Here is a 22,997-nt window from a genome sequence, read left to right as displayed (position 1 = left end):
TTTTTTTTCAAAAATAGTGTTATGTAATTTTAAACTGTTTTGTATAAAGGAAAACATTCTTTCTGTAGATAGTATTAGAGAGGCATCTGGAACCTATCAATGCAGCAAGGTGGTCTGTTGAAGCGCTGTAAGGCCCCCCCCCCCCCCCCAGCTTTTTCGTTCGTTCTCAGTTTGTGTTGTCTTCAACGTATTTTTCTTCTCACAGTAAGAAGCGCCCATGTCAATGTTAAATTATAACGAAGTGGGACGTTCAGATAATGAAGTATTTTATTGAAATCTGATCGCAATATTTATACTAGTTCAAAAAAGTTGCACAAATTAAGTCTATTAAAGAAGGAGACAGCATTGGTCTATACTGTAATACGAGGGATGTTCGAGCTACATAGGCCTATAGCGCACGTATGTCTTAGCATCATCTTCGTGTTCAGTAAGAAGCTTTATTGTGAACGTTTCGTCTTTGTCACAAAAAGGCGTCAACATAACGATGTTAAACACTTGAGAGAGTTTGAACCATTCTGAACATTCAAAAAGAATCACGTCAGCAGAGACGTTTTGAAATGTCTTCTTCAAAAAGTTTTTAATCGATATTTTTGCAGAAACCTCACAAAAAAGGTAGACATTTTAAATGATCCTTATTAGTAGAAGATATTATATATATATTTATAGCTTTTATAAAGCGCTACTTTCATGCTTATAGCATGCTCGATGCGCTTTGGTCCAATCTCATTTGTGGACCAGTGGGGGGGGGGGAGGGGTATCTAGGAGCTGGTTTTCCGGGCTGCCTTTAGGCGCTCAGTAAACACAACTCTGCCCGAGTCGTGTGTCGAACCTCGAGCCACCTTCTAGGTAGCCAAGCCAAGCCAAGCCTCTGGACCACGCTTCCCACGAAATCTTTATCTTACAGTATTTTAACTTTTTTTTTTAAACATTGATATCACTGGGTTAATATTCAAAATTTGTTTTGATAACTTCAACGAACAGACAACTTTTAACTTTACCCGAGTAAAATAATTTGAATAGCTTCAACCCCTCCTTATTGGTTAGGACGTCGCGCCCTCATGAGAGTACGTCACCCCCCCCCCCCCTCCAAATGGGGTGCCCCCCCCCTCCACCACAGCTTGACAAAAGCTGCAGTAGTTTATGCGAGTTTCTAATGGGCTTGTTGTCCTTAGATCATCCTCATCTTTAGAAGGCGTCTGGTAGCGGGCCTGTTCTGCTCACGTAAAAAAGAACATCAATAGTAAGATGGTACGTTGGTCGGGAGAAATTGGTTTGTACTGCCGTAAAAATGGAGTAGACTCTAGAGTTGAAGAGGCGTTAATACGTTTTCTTTAAAACAGACTTTTGAATCGATCTTGCTGCTAACTTGGAAAAGTTCTACTTGGACGATAAAATGACGTCACATAATTAATAATTAAATTTTTGTTAAAATTTGGTAGTAAAGTCACTTTCGACTTAAACATAAAATAACTATGAAATGCAATTAATTTTTGTTCTTTAAAAAGTCTGCCTTTGCATTAACCATGCTATCACGTAAAGTTTTGAACATTTGTAGCTAATAAAATAAAATATGTACAATAGGGCCTAAATTAAACATATCAATCTAGATTTGTACAGTAGATTTGCCTAGGCATATTTGGGAATATATCTAGAGATTTTTTTTTGATTTGCTAGTTTTTGCCGATATTCAATTTTTCCATTCGTGTCAATATTTTTTTTTACATTCGGGTGTCACCCCCTTGTACTTGCCCCTGCGCAGCCGAGGGGGGGGGGGAGTGAGTTTAAAATCCCCTTCCAGAGGGGGGGGGTGTTGGGGGTTAAAACCCCCCTCTTCTATAAAACAAAAAAAAAATGCAAACGACAATCCCCTAATTCCAAGAGCATAGCAAAGGGGGATTTTGAGTTTAAAACCCCATCCGAATTTTTTTTTAACAATAAAACACCCTCTTCAATATAAGACTAAGGCAAACATCAGTCACCTGATTCTATGAGCGTAGCCAAGAGGGTTTTGTGTTGAAAAACCTCTTCCAAAAGGGCTTTATGTTAAAACCCCATCCAGAGTGTTTTGAGTTTAAAACCCACCTCCAGCGAGGATTGAAGCTACAAACCACCTCTTCAATATAAAGAAAAAGCAAACTACACACTCAAAATACTATGAGCGTAGCCATAAGATGTTTTGAGTTTAAATCCCCCTCCTCCAAAGGGCTTTAAATCTAAAACCCTTCCACATGGTTTTGAAAATCCCCCTACAGAAAGTTTTGAGTTTGAAAACCCCCACATCAATATTACTCTAAAGCAAACTACAATCACCAAGATCTATGATCGCAGCTAAGGAGGTTTTGAGTTTGTTTAAAAAAAACAAAAAACTCCAGAAATTGTTTAGTTTAAAACCCATCAACAGATGTTTCAAAATAAAGCAATGGTAGATTAATGAGGAAGTGATTAAGTAATGAAGTTAGTAATACAATGATGCCGATTATATGAGTGCTATAGTGTTTGATTAGTTTGAAGAGTTTGACATGATCATTAGCAGGCTGTCGTGTTTTAAAAAAATTTAAAAAAACAAACGAAGCGCAGTTTACAGACAGAACTTGCTTCTCTCTTATATAGATCAGGGTCAAGTAGGAGAGATTTCCAACCACTTAAGCGAAGGGATGGACAAAAGGAAGAACAAACGTGTTAAGTTCCGGAAAGAAAGAAATACTTTTGACACGAACAGACTTCACTTGAATACATCACTTTGAAATACTTTTGTTTCTAGGCCTTGGAAAAGTTGTTTACTTTTAATTAAACAAATGTTCCAAATGGATTAATTTCGTGTCAATGTGATCACTAGATTTAAAGGATTTTTATTGTTCTGATATTAATTTCTTGATATTTTTGTTAGCCAATTTAGGAATTTAAAAAAAAATAATTAAAAATTTAACAGTTAAAAGTAAGGATGGCTTTAAGGTAGGATCTATCTAATGTCATACACCGATGCCCGATTCCAGTATCTGCAATAGTGTATCTATTTATATAAAACAACAACAATGGCAGTTCAGTGCGAGGCAGTTGGTAAGTTTCAAACGTCGATTTGTTCTTTATTGTATAAACTACTTAGCATTCAATTTCAAGCAATTTGAAAGCGCTTCATCATCATCATCATCAAACTCCATTAGAGTGAGGGCTTGAGAGGCTCAAATTCTCTCTTGAAAGCGCTTCATTGTTTGGCACATTCGCATGATAAATTAAATTAGTGATATATTTCGTAATTGATATTGTAAATAATCTATCTATCTATCTATCTATCTATCTATCTATCTATCTATCTATCTATCTATCTATCTATCTATCTATCTATCTATCTATCTGTCTGTCTGTCTGTCTGTCTGTCTGTCTGTCTGTCTGTCTGTCTATCTATCTTTTTATCTATCTATCTATCTATCTATCTATCTATCTATCTATCTATCTATCTATCTATCTATCTATCTATCTATCTATCTATCTATCTATCTATCTATCTATCTATCTATCTATCTCTCTATCTATCTATCTATCTATCTATCTATCTATCAAACGTATGCTAATGAAACATCTAAAGTCACAAAAGGTTTACACATTTCATCTGTCGTGAAGCAAAAAGCCCGATTAGAATCATTAAAAAAAAAAGTTTTTGCTTGCATTTTTCTAGACCGTGAGAGCAAATATTTATTCTTCCACAGAAACGTATGCTGCCTACATAGATAAATATGCAGATTACCTGAAAGAGAAGTGCTCTAAACTGACTGATTGTATAGACAAACTACTGACAGAGGAGAATCAACTGACAATCATTAGAGGGGAGAATATAAGCCTTAATAAAACATGCGGGTACGTTTGAATCAGTAGTTGCAGTAATCTAAGGTTTCTGTGTGTGTCGGGGGAAATGTTTGAGTTTTGCCAAGTTAATGTGAGGTTTTAAATGTATTATATTAAATTATATCTCTCTATTTTTTTATATAGAAAACAACACAATAAATCAACATAGTGTTGCAACTCTAGGGTAGACACTCAACGAAAAGGCAGGCAACTCAACACAGTTTAACAGGAAATAAATAGTTGTGTTTATTCACTAGGGCAAACACATAACATCCTTCAGCTTCCTCAGAGTCTCACTACTAATTATACCAGTCCTTTGTTACTTAACCCGAATGTGGACCAACGACAGCCTTCCACGCTTCGCTCCAGATCCCTACTACAACCTTCAGGCAGCACAAAAGTTGGCCTCTTAGTTTCCCAAACATTCAGACTCTTCACAATCCCTGATGCACTGTTCTTCTCTCCATTCTAGCGTCTTTCTGTTTACGTTCAACAGTGCGCATCTCAAGCACTGGTGCAAGGCAGGGTTACAACAATAGTTTCAAATAATAAATACATTAATAATTTTAATTCACAATGAAATTTTTTTATAAATCTCGAACCTGATCGTTGTAAGGAAAAGTATTTGCCTATGTACTAAAAACAATAAGAATTATAATTTATGTCTAGCGCTGTAAACCAAAATATTGTAAACAGAAGGCGCGTGTCAATCTTAACACAGTTAATAGTCGGCGCCCCCGCACCCATTTTCCATGGATATCACATAGAAATATAGGCTTATAAATAAAAAAAAAAGATTTAATAATAATATAATACAAATAACCTTGTATTACCTAACTAAAATATCTACAGTATTTTTTAAGCGCCTCTCTGTGTGTGGCGCCCCTCTCCCAAGAAGGTGGTGTCCTGGGCATCGTGCCCCCTTGCCCACCCCCCCCCTTCTCACTTCGCCCCTGGGCGGTTTTCACCCCATAGTCTGCAAGTTGATCACTCACTTCCTGAGAAAACAAATACTCCTTCTTCCCTAGTGCTATCAGAGCATGGAATGGGTTGCCTGGGCTAGCCAGGAAAACAAGTGACTTGGCAGAATTTAAGTCATTGGTTAATATGCATGACTGAATGCATGACACGTAGGGCGTAATCATCTTCTTTTTTAAAGTAACGTCTGTATTATATAAGATAAGATAAGAAAACAGTAGATCACTGAGAACAAGATTCGGAGGTACAATGCTGGAGAACGAAGTAAAGCTGCAAGCAAGACAAAGTACCTCCACCGTAACAGACGTCTGGCAGCTATGTTACCACTGATGGATTTTCTGCGTGAGATTGCATACAATTTAACTTGGTGAAAGTTCTTTTTTTGTATGTAAATCTGATAAGTATAGAAGTATCTTTGAGTGTTTTTCAAGTGCACTTTTGGAATGTAAATAAATGATATATTTTGAAATGATTTATTTTAGCTTACTATAATTCTAGTATAATGCTTGCACATTTTTATTTTAAGATATCTAAAAGTAAAAAAAAAAGTTTCCCTTTCATAGCTTGCGATCTATGGGGCAGATGATGTTAAGAATATCTGTTTCTATGGCCAGCACAACGACCAACCGCCTTTACTTTCCCCAACTAAAGTCAGGTACCCATCAGAGTTCGGAGGACTCAGGGGCTGCCTAAAAATCCCGAAATTAAAAATGCCAGTCTTCACCAAGATTCGCACCCATGACCCCAGATTCGGAAGTCTAGCACTTAACCACTCCACCACTCCGCCCCTCCCCCCGTATCTAAAGTATTTCTTGCAAAATGACTGAAAAATATTTTTTTCCACGCTATTATTTCGGCGCTTTTTTGTTCGCGCTATTTTGTCGGCGCTATTTTGTCGGCGCTATTTTGTCGGAGCTATTTTGTCGTCGATATATTGTCTGCGCTGTTTTGTCGGCGAAACAATAATATTTTGTTTTCATAAGGCAAGCGTATATTTAAACACCGCACACCATAAAAAAAAAAACAAAAGGCTTTCTCTGAAGACTTCAATTGAATGTAAATCTAGATTAGTTCTAGAGATGATCAAACTCGTTCTAGGCCTAATACCATAGTACGACTCTAGCATGTTTAATGATAGTCTACCATCCATTGTTTAATAATTAAAAATTGATTTCGAGTTATTCATTAATTTGAGATTTAGATCTGGGTACCATATAGGCCTAGATTGACATCAGGGCATGGTCAGGGGCATTCATCATATTTGGATAAAAAATACATTAAAAAAACAACAAAATTTGAATGATCATTTCACTAAATATATTAGTTAATAATTGAAAAAAAAAATCATAATGAGTCCATTAATATTTTTTCGATTGTGACCGTAGATGCCTATTTTTTGTACCGATGCTCGAATCCATCAATGGAGCCAATGTTATTAATAAAGAAGCCTGTCACCTATTAAGAAGAGTCACTTCTCCTGAAATATTTTATTTGAAAAGGGTTATTTTTTGTGTGGCTTAATGGGGGAAAAAAAGCGAAAACAAAAAGCTTGCATAATTAATGTTTAAGACTAAGACTAAGACTGCTTTATTAATCCTTACGGAAATTTGTTGTGATTACAAGGACTCTTTTCTCATATAAAGACAACACAACAGAAAAATACAGATAAAAATACAAATAACATAAAGAGTTCATTCAGCGACTACACACAGGTATCTTGGTGCATTTCATGTTCCCTGATCAATGAGTGGCGGTGATAGAGTCTGGCCGAGTGAGGTACGAACGAGTTTTTGTACCGCTCCGTTCTTGTTTTGATAGACAGCAGTCGCCCACTTCGCGACGACCTGACGTAATTTTGATGGAGCGGGTGGCCGTTGTCTTCCAAGGTTTTTTCGACTTTTCTTAGGCACTTTTGTTCCAAAAGTTCCTTTAAATGTGGTCATGGTGTGAGTGTCATTTTTGATGCTTTTTTAATGAAGTAGTCATAGTATCTAAACTTTGCAAGCCACAAAATATCATGCAATCAGATTCTCCATAGCTCTTATAGTTTTTAAGATTTAAACGTGACCTACGGACAAACGTAAAGACTACACAAAACTAATTGCGGCTTTTCCCCTAATGGGGGCCTCTAAGAACCGACACATTGAGTGGATCTTCGTAATAATAGCATTAAAAGGAGGGGCGCCTACCCCCCCCCCCCCCCCAAGAAAGAGGAAAGGTGATCATTTTGTTTTTTAGAATCCAAGTGCACAGCTTCTTAAAAGCGTTGATTCTTTATTGTTCTTATTTGTTTCTAGCCTAGTGTACAGAACTGAGAATAGTACTTACACAACTCTGAAGGGGAAGTGCTCGGCCACTGAACGTGAAGAGATTCGATCAGACCTTGAAAACAATTTGCAGAATCAACTCGACAACAACAAGTTGTGGAAGGGCATTGACACATGTTTAAAAAACTTATATGGAAACACCGAGAGAACAAACAGAGTTGAGGAGATTTGCTTGTTAGTAACAAAAGCTTTTGATATGTAGTGTTTTATATTAGACTGTAACGACCTGATTAGTAAGCTCACTTGGTTTCGAAGGTTAGAGGTCAACTGAACTATTAAAACGATCTCAGAAATGTTCACACGGTGTCTTTCAATAAGCAGACACACCCTGTGGAAAGTGAACTGCTGAATCAAATGAGATGCCAAATATTATTTTCTTTATGGTGGGTCGAGAGGCTAACGCACTTAGCTTTTCTTGGCTACCTATGAATGGGGCTCGAGGTTCGACACCTGACTCGGGAAGAGTTGTGTTTACTGAGCGCCTAAAAGGCAGCACGGAAAAACCTTCTCCTAGATACCCCTTTCCCCCCACTGGTCCACAACTGGAATTGGACCAAAGCGCTCTGAGCATGCTATAAGCATGAAAGTAGTGCTTTATAAAAGCCATAATTTAATTTATTTATTTATGGTTAATGTTTAGCAACATACATTACAATTATTCTATTTAGGTCGCACATTTATCGGCAAAATTTAGACAAATGTACAATGGAAAACGGCTGTAACGATTTCCCAATAAATTTGACAGTTGCACACCGTTAGGAAAAGACTATTACTAGCTCGAATTATTTTTGTTTCAATCTACCATTCCTTAGTTATTAGGAGTAAATATTCGCTCTTACGAAACAAGTCAGTACCTTCATAATGGTGCATTTTTTAAAAGTATTTTTTTTTTTACATTTTTTTATTACTGTAATATATACTACAAGGAAAAAAAAAAGGTACACCTTTAACCGTCGGTATTATGTAGCCAGCACAACTACCAAACGCATTTACTTTTTATAAGCCCCCACAGCCAATGTTTGGAATCCATTAGCGTTGGGTGGACTCGAGGAAGGAAGTCATAAAACTTCAAAAGTTAAAATCCGTGTCAGTATCAAAAACCTCTTAAGTAACAAAACATGCGGAGAATTACTCCCTTAGAGCACGTGAAAGTCAGTGATTTTTAGGGTGGCCTTGACCCAGTACAAGGACAGCCCAGTTGCCAAACACGGACCAGGTCTCTCTCTTTGTCTCATCTTGTTGTCCCCTTCGTCCTTCATGCAGAACGCGACCTTCATAAATAATGTTTTCTATTGTCTTATCATCCTTCATGCAGAACGCGACATTCATAAATAATGTTTTCTATTGTCTTATCATCCTTCATGCAGAACGCGACATTCATAAATAATGTTTTCTATTGTCTTATCATCCTTCATGCAGAACGCGACATTCATAAATAATGTTTTTTATTGTCTTATCATCCTTCATGCAGAACGCGACATTCATAAATAATGTTTTCTATTGTCTTATCATCCTTCATGCAGAACGCGACATTCATAAATAATGTTTTCTATTGTCTTATCATCCTTCATGCAGAACGCGACATTCATAAATAATGTTTTCTATTGTCTTATCATCCTTCATGCAGAACGCGACATTCATAAATAATGTTTTCTATTGTCTTATCATCCTTCATGCAGAACGCGACATTCATAAATAATGTTTTCTATTGTCTTATCATCCTTCATGCTGTGGCGACACAGAGTGTTGTAGTGGCCAACACGGAACTGGGCTAGGACGGTCCTTTCGGTCTGGTCTACTCATCCGCCTCCAAAGCTCATGCCCCATGTCCAAAGCGTTCCAGCCAAGGTGCCAACAATCGGTTGTCGGCTAGGGATCGCATCCAAGTCCTGGCCGGTATTCCGGTCTGATAACCCCTACTCCTCATATCCGACAACCAAGTTTAACAAGGTGGCTAGATGAAAAAAGCTATGGGCTGTCGAACTGATTGTCTCGTGTTTAAATCTTCAAAGAAGATACCTTTTTTTTTTACCTAGATTTTCGTACTTCTTTCCAATCGGCCAATATACTAGAAAAGGGGGGGGGCGACATAATAAAAAAATGATTAAAATATAAATAATTAGTATATACTATTAACATAAGTGAAGAATTGGTGTGCAAATTGTATTATTTCTCTACTAAATTCCCCCCCCCCCCAATCGCCCTTACCGCTTTCCCCCTGGATCCGCCAGTGTATCGGCAACACTTTCGAAACCTACACGTCTCTTCTTTGTGTATAGGCGGAGATAGGGTTGTTATTGATAGTTTGTTGTTTATAGCTTGCGATATTCTTGCTGAAAATATTGAGACCTTCCTTTTTATCCGCCTAAATGGACCACTTCGTGGGCCGATTTTGAGTTTGTGGCTCCACACAAACTGTCTTTGTTTCAGTTGTTTCTTTACATTCTGTTTAAGGCGCGCCAGAATTCGAAAGGAAATCTGCAATTCTACCAACAATCATCGGACAGTGGAGGCATTCTTCAACAACGAAATACAAAATCTTCAGTGCAAGTGTAAGCTTTTAACACAGTCAGGTAGATAGTTGTTTTTTGTTTTTACATTACTTAGTTGTCACATGATGTAAATTTACGAGAGAGAGAGAGAGAGAGAGAGAGAGAGAGAGAGAGAGAGAGAGAGAGAGAGAGAGAGAGAGAGAGAGGAATGATGAACCTTTACCGGTGGCGTTTCCTAAGTGACCAATTTTTTGTTCATGCCCCCTTAGCCAGCTAGGTAGCCTTTTGGCGGAGTGCTATAGTCCCCATATAGTGTGAGAGGGTTTTAAGAATGTAATGAAACTTAAATACATATAATAATAATACGATATTTTTGTTTTACTTTGCATTAATATTTACACTATGCTTATAATCCAAAGTTTCGTAATTGAAGTTAATTGGAGCTAGTCTGTTTAGACTTTTTTTTTTCGAAAAAGGTGTTTCCTATATAATTATCTAGCGTTTTGTATGATAGAGAAATTCTTTTTTTTGAGATAGTATTACAGAAAAGATTTGGAAGGTTCCCTCTTCATGAGCTTGGGGTAGCTAGAAACGGGCGAATGTAGGTTGAGCAGGTTGAAGGTTTAAAATAAAATTAGAACAATCGTGAACAATGGTCAATGTTTAATTAGACTATGTAGGCTAAATGATTAAATGCATGCATGTATTATAATAATAATAATAATAATAATAATCTTTATTATCCGTAAGGAAATTTGTCTTACAATTTGTGCATTACACCAAACAAAAAACATTATAACTATAAGAAACCAAAGTGTACATTCACATCAGACGCACTCATAATTTACATGTGACAAAGTAAACATACTTACTAAAATTATCTTCTCTCTACGTGAAGCTGGTTTAAGGATGCCAGTAATTATCGGGATTGGTGTCGGAAGTTTTGTCCTTCTGCTTCTGATCTTCTGCCTCATTTTTTGTTGTTACAGAAGAAACAGGAAACGGAAAAGGTATTTTTCTTTTTCATTTTTTTTTTCTCTTTTTCTTTCTTTTCATCATGTTTAAGTTTTTTTTTTTATATTAAAAGACATTTTAAGACAAATCGAGCAAGAACCTTAAACTAAAATGCTCTTTAGACCAATTTTACAATGTGCGTCCTCAAAAAAAAAAAAAAATCTTAAAGAAACTTTAACAGACGCTAAATATATCTAGTCTTCTTCTTCTAGCCAGCTTTTTGCTGCTGAGCTGTAAGTTCTTTCTCAGACTGTGCCAAGGAAAAATAGTGAGCTGTTCTCTTCAGTTGCTCAGCCAAGGGTGTTGGTTATGTTGGGCTGGAGAGGTGGTAGGGTGTGCCTGAGGTGGATTAGGAAGGGGCATTCAAAGAGGATAACGTTTATTGTTTCATAAGGTTGGCCTCAGTGTATATAACGGGATAGGTGTGTGTGTGATCTTTTTTTTGTTTAGAATAGTTTAGATGGTAATTTAACAGAGGTGAATATCCAGTTTGTTTGGCATGGTCATTTTTTAGTACATGGCTCTGCCTGTGTTTTCTGATGCCAATTAGTTGAGCCACTCCTCTCTGTGATTGTTGACTAACATTGACCTTAAGGTGAGGTCTCCGCTTCTTAAAGTAGTATTGGCTTAACAATCGGGATGAAGTGCCTGATCTTTGTAGTGGTGCTTATTTCCCTTGATCTCCAGCTGTTCTCCAGCTGATGGAAGGCTGCTTGAAAATTACCAATGCTGGTTCTCTGACAGATCTACAACAGCTTGGGATTAGGGCGTGGAGACGAAAGGCCCAGAAGAGATCTGAATGGAGGGATGTGTTGAAGCAGACCAGAGCCCTCCATGGGCTGTAGCGCCTCTGGGATGGATGGATGGTTCTGACATCTGCATCTGTTACTCCAGGTTGTGCAAGATACTGCCAAGATAGGTGAAGCTTTCCACCTCTTCTAGCGACTCAACTTGCACTGCAATTGTTGTGTCTAGAAACTCAACGTCTATTAGCTGCTTCTAAAGTCTCCACTGTATAACGTTCCGCCCGCTTCTGGTCTGCTGCTGTCTTTATCACCCAATCAATGGCTAGCATGAGCAAGAGTAACCTTGCCTCACTCCTGTTAAAGCTTCAAGTGTCTGTCATTAGTCTGCCATGCATTAGTCTGCAAGTCATACCTTTATTTACTTTCTGGTGATGTTTCTACTTTTTCCTTTTCTTAAAACTCTGTTTTATTTTAATGGTTGGTTTTCTTGCAGAGCCCAGACAAACCGCAGTGTAGTCTATGTACCGGGAAGTTCCGATGGACAAGTTTACCAAGAAGTTTTGGATGATAAAGTAAGTGTAAATAACTGAGAAGAAATATTATTTAGGGCAAAACTGAATTAAATCGAGACATCGTCAAGTAATTAGCTCGATCTACTACCAATCTCTCTCTCTCTCTTTTTCTAATAAAAATGAATTTATTAAGTTCTTCTTTGAATTCTACAAAGCTAGAAACTGAATAATTTCAAAACATTTCTGTGATTTATTCAGAAAAGTTTTCAAACTACATATAAAACGTGGTGGATGAGTGGTTAAGCATTTGGTTTCCGAACCTGGCATTCTAGGTTCGAATATCAGTGAAAAATGGAATTTTGAATTTCAAGATATTTAAGGGGCCCCTGAATCCACCCAACTCTAATTGGGGAATGACAAGGCGGTTGCTATTTGTGCTGGCCACATGACACCATGCGTTGGCCAAAGAAACAGATGACCTTAATATTATCTGCCCTATAGATCGCAAGGTCCGAAAGTGGAACTTAAGTTTCATCTATTTTGGTCTAATAAGTTACCTTCAATCTGTAGATCTACAACATGTGGAATTATGTAGGCCCCTATCTTAAATAGTGAAGATGTTTTTAATAACTATGTGATAGGTAACTAAATTTTAATTTTAACAAAAATTTATCACCAAGTTATATGACACTGAACGTTTTCTATTAATTGAGTTGGCGCATATCTTACTATAGACCATGTGCAGTAAATTCATAAAATAGATAAATTGTCATTTGTGTTCATTGCTTTGTTTCAGTCTTACAACAGCTACAGACAGTCTCCTCAAGTCAATCCTCCGTCTCTACCATCCAGATACATTCAACATACGCCAGGAGCTCAGGACGACGGAGGTTATTTGGATCCAGTCATGATAGGAATGAAGTACAGGTAGATAACTCCTTATTATGTTTTCCTTAATTTAATTGATCTAGATCACGTGATCGTTGACACATTCCAGTGTGTAAATCAGAAGAGGAAGAGCCTGCTAGCCACACGTGTGTGTTTTGTGAATGCTGTCACACATGACAGCACATAATAATGGCCGATGGAGCTACAGTCTTTTTTAGAGATTTTTTTTGTATTGTATTATCTCCACAATCATCTTGCAATAGGTGGATTCGGAGGTGCCTAGAAATCTACCCACACACCACTAGGACACAGTGAAGCAATGCGCTGAATATTTTTGTTTTAAGTTAAATATTTTCAAACTCAATCCAATAAAATTGTTAATCCAAAATATGAAATACTTTTCTCTATTCAAGTCAAAACTGCGCGGAACCTGAACACGGATCTCAGAAACGGCTCTAACGACTTTCCCAGAAATTCAACAGTTGATTTATATCGCTGAGAAAAGAATTACTAGCGTTTCGGTCACACTAGGAAAAGTCTAGTTTGACCATTATAATTTTTCGACGTTTGGGGTACAATTTAAATTTAGCTTGAGAACTGGGTCTAAATCTAGATCCAACTTATGTTTTGAAAGGACTATCGGTTCGGGTAACGGTAAAAAGTTTGTACATGTTATACCCACACCCAATCTCGGATCAAGTTGAAAATTTCACAAATATTTCTTTTACTTGACAAAACACAAAATCTATGTAAAAAAAAATCAATTAATATATTAACTCTTGGCAATTAATTATTTTGTTTGGAAAAAAACATGAGAAAGAAATCGTTCCTGACAGATGTAGTGAGCTGAATTAGTCCCCTTGAGGAGGTTTGAGCCTCGATACTCCTTTCTTCCCCGCCCCCTTTTTTTCCCACCTGGTCCAGACAAAGTGATAGGATCATAGCACACTGAGAAAGCTAAAAGCTAAACAAAAACAAATCGTAAACATATTTCTAGTCACACATCGATATTATGTCTGGTATATACGATCACATGACCGATCCAAACTAATTAATACAATTCTATTTAATATAAGCATTGATTTTTTTAAAAATGTCTTTCTTGTTTGTAGACCCATGCCGCCAATTCCTCAACAAAATTCAAACCCTGAATACGATAACCCACCCCGCTACAGCGAGTGTGACAAAGACGATGTGGACAATGGCTACTTCAAGCCTTTAGCAGACCCCGTCAAGGACGTCGCCAACAGCAGCAAGCCATCCACAGCCACGTCTGACGTTTCTGGCTTGGAGCGAGCTAGTGATCCAGATCCTACAACCCCACTGGAGGACGCCCCTGTACCGTCAAGTGTTCTGTTGGGTCCCGTGCCAGCGAAGAGAACTAAAAAAGATGATAGAAAAGTGGAGTCTCACTATTACTTACTTGAGGACGGCGCCCAAAAAGATGGCTTGGAAACAACACATTTGAGCGAATAGTTAGAATTAGTAATGAAAGTATTTAGAGCTAAAAATAATTGAAATACCCGACGCATAATAGACCTATATCATTATAAGCTTTTTTTTAAAATCCAAAATAATGCGTGGATTATAAGAACAGCAAGAGTATGAAAGACTGTTACGTAAAAGAGTGTTACATAAAATAGTGTTATATACAAGAGAGTTACTCTTTTTTTAGTGTTACATAAAAGAGTGTTACAGACCTTGTGTGTAGTTCGTCCATAGTGGTTCGATGATGACCACTTTTGTCATCAAGGGGGCTGAGGACTTTACAGATCATAATGTGTATATTAAACACTCTAACTCTTAATCAGACTTATTTCAATGTGTTTTTGTCAAAGTTTTAAATGCATGATTTTAAGTAGAATGTAAGGTTTCAACTTGATACAACTTTGAAATATTATAATAAGTACATACGTTGTTTTGAGATGTAGAACTCTGTAATGTAGGCGTGCAAGTCTGTGAGTATGTAACATATAGATATTAAGACAATGTACCCAATTAGTGAAAACACATTCAGTGAATATTTCACTAAGTTTTTCGACCCAAATCATTTCATTATTTTGAAATCTTTATTTCTGAAATATGTTTTTAAGACTCTCGATCTACTTCTCATTTCATCCCTTGGCTTTCGTCAGTGGGCGCTGCGACAGTTCGTAGTTTTGCTGTAACAGTTCATAGTGGTGCTGTGACAGATCGTCGTAGGGGCGCTGTGACAGTTCATCGTAGGGGTGCTGCGAAAGTTCGTTGTAGGGGTGCTGTGAAAGTTCGTTGTAGGGGTGCTGCGAAAGTTCGTTGTAGGGGTGCTGTGAAAGTTCGTCGTAGGGGTGCTGCGAAAGTTCGTTGTAGGGGTGCTGCGAAAGTTCGTCGTAGGGGTGCTGTGACAGTTCGTCGTAGGGGTGCTGTGACAGTTCGTCGTAGAGGTGCTGTGACAGTTCATCGTAGGGGCGCTGTGACAGTTCATCGTAGGGGTGCTGCGAAAGTTCGTTGTAGGGATGCTGTGAAAGTTCGTCGTAGGGGTGCTGTGACAGTTCGTCGTAGGGGTGCTGTGACAGTTCGTCGTAGGGGCACTGTGACAGATCGTAGTTTTGCTGTAACAGTTCGTAGTTGTGCTGTGACAGTTCGTCGTAGGGGTGTTGTGACAGTTCATCGTAAGGGGCGCTATGACAGTTCGTCGTAGGGGTGTTGTGACAGTTCATCGTAGGGGTGCTGTGACAGTTCGTCGTAGGGTTGCTGTGACAGTTCATCTTAGGGGCGTTTTGACAGTTCGTCGTAGGGGCGTTTTGACAGTTCGTCGTAGTGGTGCTGTGACTGTTCACATAACCAAATCCCTGCACAGCAGCTTAGCAGGCTATCAAAAGAGAGGCCGGTCCATTCTTTTACGTTATCCAGCTTTTCTTTGGACGTCCCTTTCTTCGTGCTCCCTCCACTGTACCATGAAGAATGACTTTTACTATTTAATCATGTCTTACAATAGGACCGAACCAGCTCAGCTTTCGTCTCTTCACAGTATTGAGTTCTTCCTTCTTGCCAGCCAGAGAGTACAAACACTATCTAAGTAAGTCGGAGTATTAAGGAAGAGTGCGGTATTTTACGAGGCTACGCTAGCCCAGCCGTGGCCTCATATTTGATCACATCCTTACAGATAAAACCACTGTCTCTGCCCACATTTTCTCTACCACCATTGCAGTCCTTTGTAGTAGGTTATTAAATGTATACTTTAATTATATTCTTTTTCAATAATTAATTATAAATACATGTACAGCCATTTGATTCAGCTATTTGTATATGAATTTTTTAAAAAGTGTAATCAATAAAACTTTAGAAACGGATCCATTTCGTTAAAGATATCCTGATGAATTTAAGTCTTAATAATAATTGCAACGTGTTTGATATCACAGATGAAGGATGAACGCTGAGTTTAATTAATGACTCAACATTTCAATGCATAGCATCTCGTCTGACTTGTATGGGTACTTTAAGCGGTACCTGACATTAGTTGGGGAAAGTAAAGGCGGTAGAACCAGTGATCATCACAATCATTTCTCTTCTTGATCTAGTGAAAATATTCAATGTACCCAATATAGTTCCGTTTAGTTTATAGGACGCTACAATAACTTCTCAAGTTTATTTAATTAAACGATCTAATTGTGTTTGTTGTTTTTTATTTTGTTTTGTGATAAGTAAAAATAACATTAATCACAGTTTCACAGCTAAATTTATCAAAATAATTAATTGAATAAAAAGATAATTTGATAAAACATCATCAGACGTATCGATATCTCATATAAACGAATACGCTGTAATAAAACTGTCCACTTTATACAATTACACATCTACAAGTATTCGCTTCTGTAGATAAGAAAAAGATTCCAAACACTAATTGACTGAAGCAGGAAATATATATATTTGTATTGTCTCCCTTGGACTGCTTACGAATTTATTAGTACAGAAAAGTATACGCTGTTTAAATGTCGACGATCTGATAAGTCAGACATTTTTATCCCAGGTTTATCTCAGTTATCTCAGCGTCATTGTAACCATAAGTCGATTTTATGTCAAATTTACGTGTTTTTTTTTTCAATTTTATCTCAACGTTATTACGAACTGTCGCAGCGCCCAGAAGGATATTCAGTTACCTTGAAACAAAATTGGCTTGAGGTTCTGAGAGCGTCTAACATGATGAAAGTAGGCCGTACCCAACTGTAAGATGTAGACACTCAACAGGAGTTTCAAGCAGATGACGACTAGGAGGTGAGCAGTTAAAAGAAGAGACTGAGGATTTCAATTTGGAAACGGGCAAATGATGATATAATCCTGCAGAATTTTGAAGATATACACTTTATTGACAGGGGTGTTTCTAGTAATTATTGTTTCATTGTTATGGAGTCTGTGTGTGCGTGTGAGAGAGAGTTTCTATGGTGACGGTGACAAGAAGTTAGCGATTGGTTGGTGGCTATGCAGTGTGAATGATGCAAGAGAAGCAACATTGCTGTACGCTGATGGGTAGGCAGTCGACTCCAAAATGCCAGAGTGATAAGACGTGTTTTTATAGTGAGTTAGATTTTGCTTAAAATTCTATTTTATATTATTACTAAAGTCTCAAGTTGAATTGCCTATAATGCAATAAAAAGTTGTTTTTACTTTTGTTCACAAAGAAGTAATGTAATTTATTTCAAGTTTTACAGAATACAATATAATACGCCTACAGAGTTGTCTTCCAGCACTTTGGTCTACAACAGTCTGTGCACACAAGTAGCTTGGGAAAGAAGTTTATACACGTTTACATAAAAAAAACCAGCAAGGCTTAGAAGCATCATGACACAACACACTTGCATGATTTTATGTTAATGTCTGTCAATAAAAACAGTCTACAAGAAATTAATTTGGACACAATCCTAAACAATTAGGCAGTGAGAAGGTCATCTATAAGGTATCTTCTTCTGCTTTGAACATTTGAATAGGGACGTCAGAGCTATGTTAATACACCAAGAACTTTTTATTTACACTAATTTACCGTTTAGTAATATAAAATAGTTTAAGAATCGTGTACTAAAAATTATTATACAATTATTCACTATTCCTAGCTATTCACCTTGGCTGCTAGTAGAAATACAATTCGTTATGTAACAGCAGGCTTGTATGAAGTTAAATGTTGTATATATATATATATATATATATATATATATATATATATATATATATGGCTCCTTTTGTCTCGAAATTCAATGGATGCGCCCAAATGAGTCACTGGTTTTGGCTTAATCTTGAGACGGGGCAGAATCTGGTGTGGCTAATCAAGCCAATTCTAGAACGGCAGACTTTGCCACAATTCGTACATGTGTATGCCTCTGATTTAGGGCTAGCAGACAGGGCAGCTTTCTTTTTATCCCTCTTGATTAAAGCCGCTTCAATTCTTTTGTTCTCAGCAAGGGTTGTCCCAGCACGCACAGTCTGTCTCCATGCACTCCGGTCTTTGGCTATATTTTCCCACATACTTTCGCTGATGCCTGAGGCTCTCATGTCTCGCTTGCAGACATCTCTATATGTTAGTCTTGGGCGGCCCTTGGGTCTGACTCCTTCCACAAGCTCAGAATATAAGATATCTTTCGGGATTCTAACCATCTGGCATGCGGGTGACATGTCCGAGCCAGCGTAATCTTCTTTGTGTCAGGAGAGCATACATGCTGTTCATATTGGCCAATCTTAAAACTTCCTGATTGGAGACATGGTCCCTCCAAGAGATGCCCATTATGCGTCTCAGGCAGCGCAAGTGGAAACTATTCAATCTGTGCTCTTGGTACATGTATGTTGACCAGCTTTCACTGCCATAAAGGAGAGTGCTCACAACACAGGCGTTGTAGACTAGGATTTTGGTCGCTGTGGTCAATTTACCATTTTCCCAGACGCACTTGGAGAGTTTTGCCAATGCTGTGGTAGCTTTTCCTATCCTTTTTGTCAGCTCGATGTCTAAGTCTAGGTTACTGACAATTGTTGAACCCAAGTAGGTAAATTCCTGCACCACTGAAAGGGTGTGGTTCCCAATTTGTATTATAGGTATTTCTGCGACGTCTTGTGCCAGGATTTCGGTCTTGGAGAGACTTATAGTAAGGCTAAACTCTTGACAAGCAGCTGCTAAGGCGTTCACTAGCTTCTGTAGACCTCCTTGTGAGTGAGATACGAGTGCCGCGTCATCGGCAAACAGCAGCTCCCTTATCAAGATACGACTCCTTTTCGTTTTGGCTTTAAGACGTGCCAGGTTAAAGAGCCTTCCATCGGATCTGCTATGGATGTATATTCCGTCTTCCAGGGATTTAAAAGCCCTGGATAGTACGACTGAGAAGAAGATGCCAAATAGTGTAGGGGCCAGTACACATCCTTGTTTTACACCGCTCTTAATGGAAAATGGCCTGGAGGAAGAACTTTCAAACTGAACGGTGCCCTGCATATTTTCGTGAAAAGCTGACACTTGTTTTCTTAACTTATTTGGGCAACCGATTCTCTCTAGTACTGCAAACAGACCGCTTCTGCTAACAAGGTCAAAGGCCTTGGTCAAATCAATAAATGCTATGAAGAGGGGCTGCTTTTGTTCTCTGCTCTTCTCCTGTAGCTGCCGAAGAGAGAAAATCATATCTGTTGTAGATCTACCTGCCCTAAAGCCACACTGCGACTCTGGATAAACACGATCTGCCAGGATTTGTAATCGCTTTAGTAATACTCTAGCAAAAGCCTTTCCGACTATGCTAAGCAGTGAGATGCCTCTGTAATTGTTACAATCAGAGCGGTCGCCTTTATTTTTATAAATTGTAACAATGTTGGAGTCTTTCAATTCCTGGGGGACCATTCCTTGTTCCCAGCACAAGCTTAGCAGTTCATGGAGTGGTTTGATTAGGGCATGTTTTCCAGCCTGAATTACTTCAGCAGGAATGCCATCTCCTCCGGGTGTTTTCCCATGTGCAAGCATGTCAATGGCAATGCTCAGCTCCTTTACTGAGGGCGTTTCGTGTAATTCCGTCAAAACTGGAAGTGATGGAAAGTTGGAAACAGCATTTGGTGAGATGGCGTTTTCAATCTGGTAGAGTTCTGCATAGTGTTCTACCCATCGTTCCATTTGCAGCGCACGATCGCTGATGATTGAGCCATCTTTTGACTTGAGCGGAGCACACTTGCTGGTGTGAGGTCCAAAGGCTTTTCTCATGCCCTCATATAGTCCTCTTATGTTACCACAGTCGGCACAAGATTGAATATCTTCGCATAGCTCCTGCCAGTATTTGTTAGCACATTGTCTCGCTACTCTTTGGGCATTGTTACGTGCAGCTCTGAGCCTTTTAAGTTGCTTGGGGTGGGATCCTTCTTGTAGATTAGCATGGCTGCTCTCTTGTTCGTAGTGGCAGTTTCCATTTCTGGTAGACTAGCTTCAAACCAGTCTTCGCTTTTCTTGGTTTTGTTTCCAAAGACCAGTGATGATGTTTGGTAGATTGTATCACGCATAAACGTCCAGCTTTTTTCTACCTCAGTCACAGAGAAGTTTTTAAAAGCTTCCTCTAATTTGTTCTCAAATTCGGTGCAAAGATCAGGATTTTTTGTGCTAGTAGTATTCAGGCGTGATTTTTTTTCCCTGTGATGTGTGGATCTTAGTTGGCAGCAGTCTTGTCCGGCAGGACACTAAAGTATGATCAGTATCACAATCCGCGCTTTGGTAGCTACGTGTCAGCAGTATATTTCCAATGTCCTTTTTTCGTGTCAGTATCATATCCAGCTGGTGCCAGTGCCCAGACCTAGGGTGCCTCCATGAGACACAGTGCTGTGGTTTTGTTCTGAAGTATGTGTTGGTAATGCAGAGCTTATGGTATGTGCAGAATTCAAGCAGTCTTTGTCCGTTCTCATTCATCTTTCCGATTCCAAAAAGCTTAAGACAGTCTGGCCAGGTAGTGTGATCTGATCCTACTCTGGCATTGAAGTCACCTAGAAGGATCATATGTTTTTTTTGAGGAATGTTTGCAATGGCTTCTTTGAGGTCTTCATAGAACTTGTCTTTGTCCTCCTGAAGCGAGCTTAGTGTGGGGGCATAGGCACTAATTAGAGTGACTTTTCCAGATGCTGTCATCATACTTATGCTTAGTAGCCGTTCCGAGCCACCAACTGGAGGGACTATCATGGGAAGATGACTGTTCTTGACAGCAAAGCCCACACCATGTATTTGAGTCTCATCCTGTGCTTTCCCTTTCCAAAAGAAAGTGTAGTCAGTCTCGCGGAGCATGCCGTTTTCGGCCAGTCGGGTTTCTTACAGGGCTGCAATGTCAATATGTAGCCTTTTTAGCTCGTTGTTTATAACTGCCGTCTTCCTTGCGTCGTCGATCTGCCTAAGATCATCAGTGAGACCAGGACACATTGTCCTGACATTCCAAGTGGCCAGTCGCATGACAGGGATTTTCTTTTTCAGTTTAATTTTTCTTCTTTTGTTGCTTGGTGCAAGTTTCCAGCCTACTTGTCGTTATATATATATACTCTGGTTCACTTGGACTCTAAAGGGCTAAATCAAGTAAATCATGTGAATGCATAAAAATGTTGTTGTTTTTTAAATCACACGGTACATCAATCCATACTCGGTGATTTCGATTCACTTTTACACAAAATGTGAGTTTAGAATTTATGACATCTATGGTATGTGATGTTATCGTGTCTCAATACGTGCCCCTCTGTGCAAGTCCATTTAAGTCAATGTTCTAGAACAGGGGTGGGCAACATTTTTGTATCGAGGGCCGCATTAAAAAAAAGTTTGGGAATGGCGGGCCGCATATATATATATAGTGTTACGAATGAACAGTGACAGGTAGAGGTCACTATGTGTGACCCCGGCGAGATGACACAGCACCGAGTGTTATCTGGAATCTATGCATGTAAACAAAGACAGGATGGGACGTGCCTCACGTGTTGTTCCAGAGGACGAACAGATTTACGAAGGGGGGCATTGTGACAAATGAACAGTGACAGTTAGAGGTCACTACGTGTGACCTCGGCGAGATGACACTGCAGCAGGCATCCTCTGGAATCGACATGTATAAACAACAACAGGATGTGATGTTTCCTCCCATGTTGTTCCAGAGGGTACTAGCAGTGTTTTTGCAACAATAGACAAGCGATTAGGGACTCTTTATAAACCAGAGATGTTCATGTGAAAAGAGTCAGTACAGTCGTCGATACTGTTCTCTACTGTGCGAGACAGTAGAAGAGAGTGGACTTGAGCCGTTACAGTCGATACAGTCGATGTAAGACGTATACGCTACATGTTACAGTGACGAATTGTTATAGTTATAATTCAATAAAGTTATTTAAAGCTGAAAGTTGAGTCGTCAAGTTCTTTGCAGTGTTTCTTTTATTTGTGTGCCTAGTACATTTAGCCAGAAAATCAGAAATACGTAACAATTGGTGTCAGAAGTGGGATGTTTTCTGGCTGAAATGTCTTCGAGGAAACTACTTAACCAGCTGTTGGTCAAAGAATTAAGGCAAGAACTTCGTGAGAGAGGTCTGCAGCTCAATGGTAACAAAGAAACACTAACAGAACGCCTAAGACAGGCCCTTATTGAGGAAGATCAAGATCCAGATGAATACATATTTGAATTAAACCCAGATATGACAGAGATCCTGAGTAACATGCAGGGCCAGATGGACTTAATGAAGGAGAGCCTCAAGAAAATAAACGCCATGAATGAAAAAGTAAATGAACAGATGAGCTCTATGAACGAGAAGATTGACCAGAGAGTCAACACTGTGGAAAAAGAAATGGAAGAGATAAGGACTCATGTCCAAGAACAACTGAGTAAGGAACGGGGTACTAGAACAAAAACATTAGTGCCCGAAATCTCTGGGAAGATAAAGCCGCCTGTGTTTGATGGATCCATCTCATGGACTGTTTACAAAAGACAGTTTGAGGCAGCGGCCAAGGTTAATAACTGGAACACTGAAGAAGAGAAAGCGACTGCTCTGGTGTTAGCTTTAAGAGGGAAGGCAGCAGAACTGCTCCAGTCAATAACAAATCAACAAGATTACGCTGCCATTGTTAAGGCTATGGAGCTCCGTTACGGAGACGAACATTTACAAGAAGTTTATAGAGTTCAGTTGAAAACCCGACAACAACGCTCCGGTGAAACCTTGCAAGAGCTAGAGGCGGATATAGAACGTCTTGCTCATTTGGCATATCCA

The 22,997-nt window shown here is 38.8% G+C and overlaps 1 protein-coding gene across 2 annotated transcripts; it reads left to right on the top strand.

The window, feature by feature from the left end:
• The first annotated feature begins 2,654 nt into the window (after positions 1 to 2,654).
• LOC106078599 (uncharacterized) lies at positions 2,655 to 16,447 on the top strand. 2 transcript variants are annotated; one of them, XR_008776402.1, is made up of 9 exons: positions 2,655 to 3,057; positions 3,705 to 3,852; positions 7,116 to 7,319; positions 9,600 to 9,718; positions 10,536 to 10,647; positions 11,891 to 11,969; positions 12,706 to 12,836; positions 13,910 to 14,426; positions 14,458 to 16,447. XR_008776402.1 is itself a non-coding variant. In XM_013239904.2 (8 exons), exons 1-8 carry the CDS (start codon positions 3,033 to 3,035, stop codon positions 14,271 to 14,273), a joined length of 1,182 nt encoding a protein of 393 aa, XP_013095358.2. In that variant the 5' UTR covers positions 2,655 to 3,032; the 3' UTR covers positions 14,274 to 16,447. The 2 variants fall into 2 exon arrangements, 1 of the variants encoding a protein (XP_013095358.2); XM_013239904.2 differs by having other exon boundaries at positions 13,910 to 16,447.
• The last annotated feature ends 6,550 nt before the right edge of the window (positions 16,448 to 22,997 follow it).

The sequence above is a fragment of the Biomphalaria glabrata genome, chromosome 2 (genome assembly GCF_947242115.1).
Source record: "Biomphalaria glabrata chromosome 2, xgBioGlab47.1, whole genome shotgun sequence".
Taxonomy (NCBI): domain Eukaryota; kingdom Metazoa; phylum Mollusca; class Gastropoda; family Planorbidae; genus Biomphalaria; species Biomphalaria glabrata.
The sequence above is the reverse complement of the archived record's forward strand: the minus strand, read 5'-3'. Positions and strand labels throughout refer to the sequence as shown.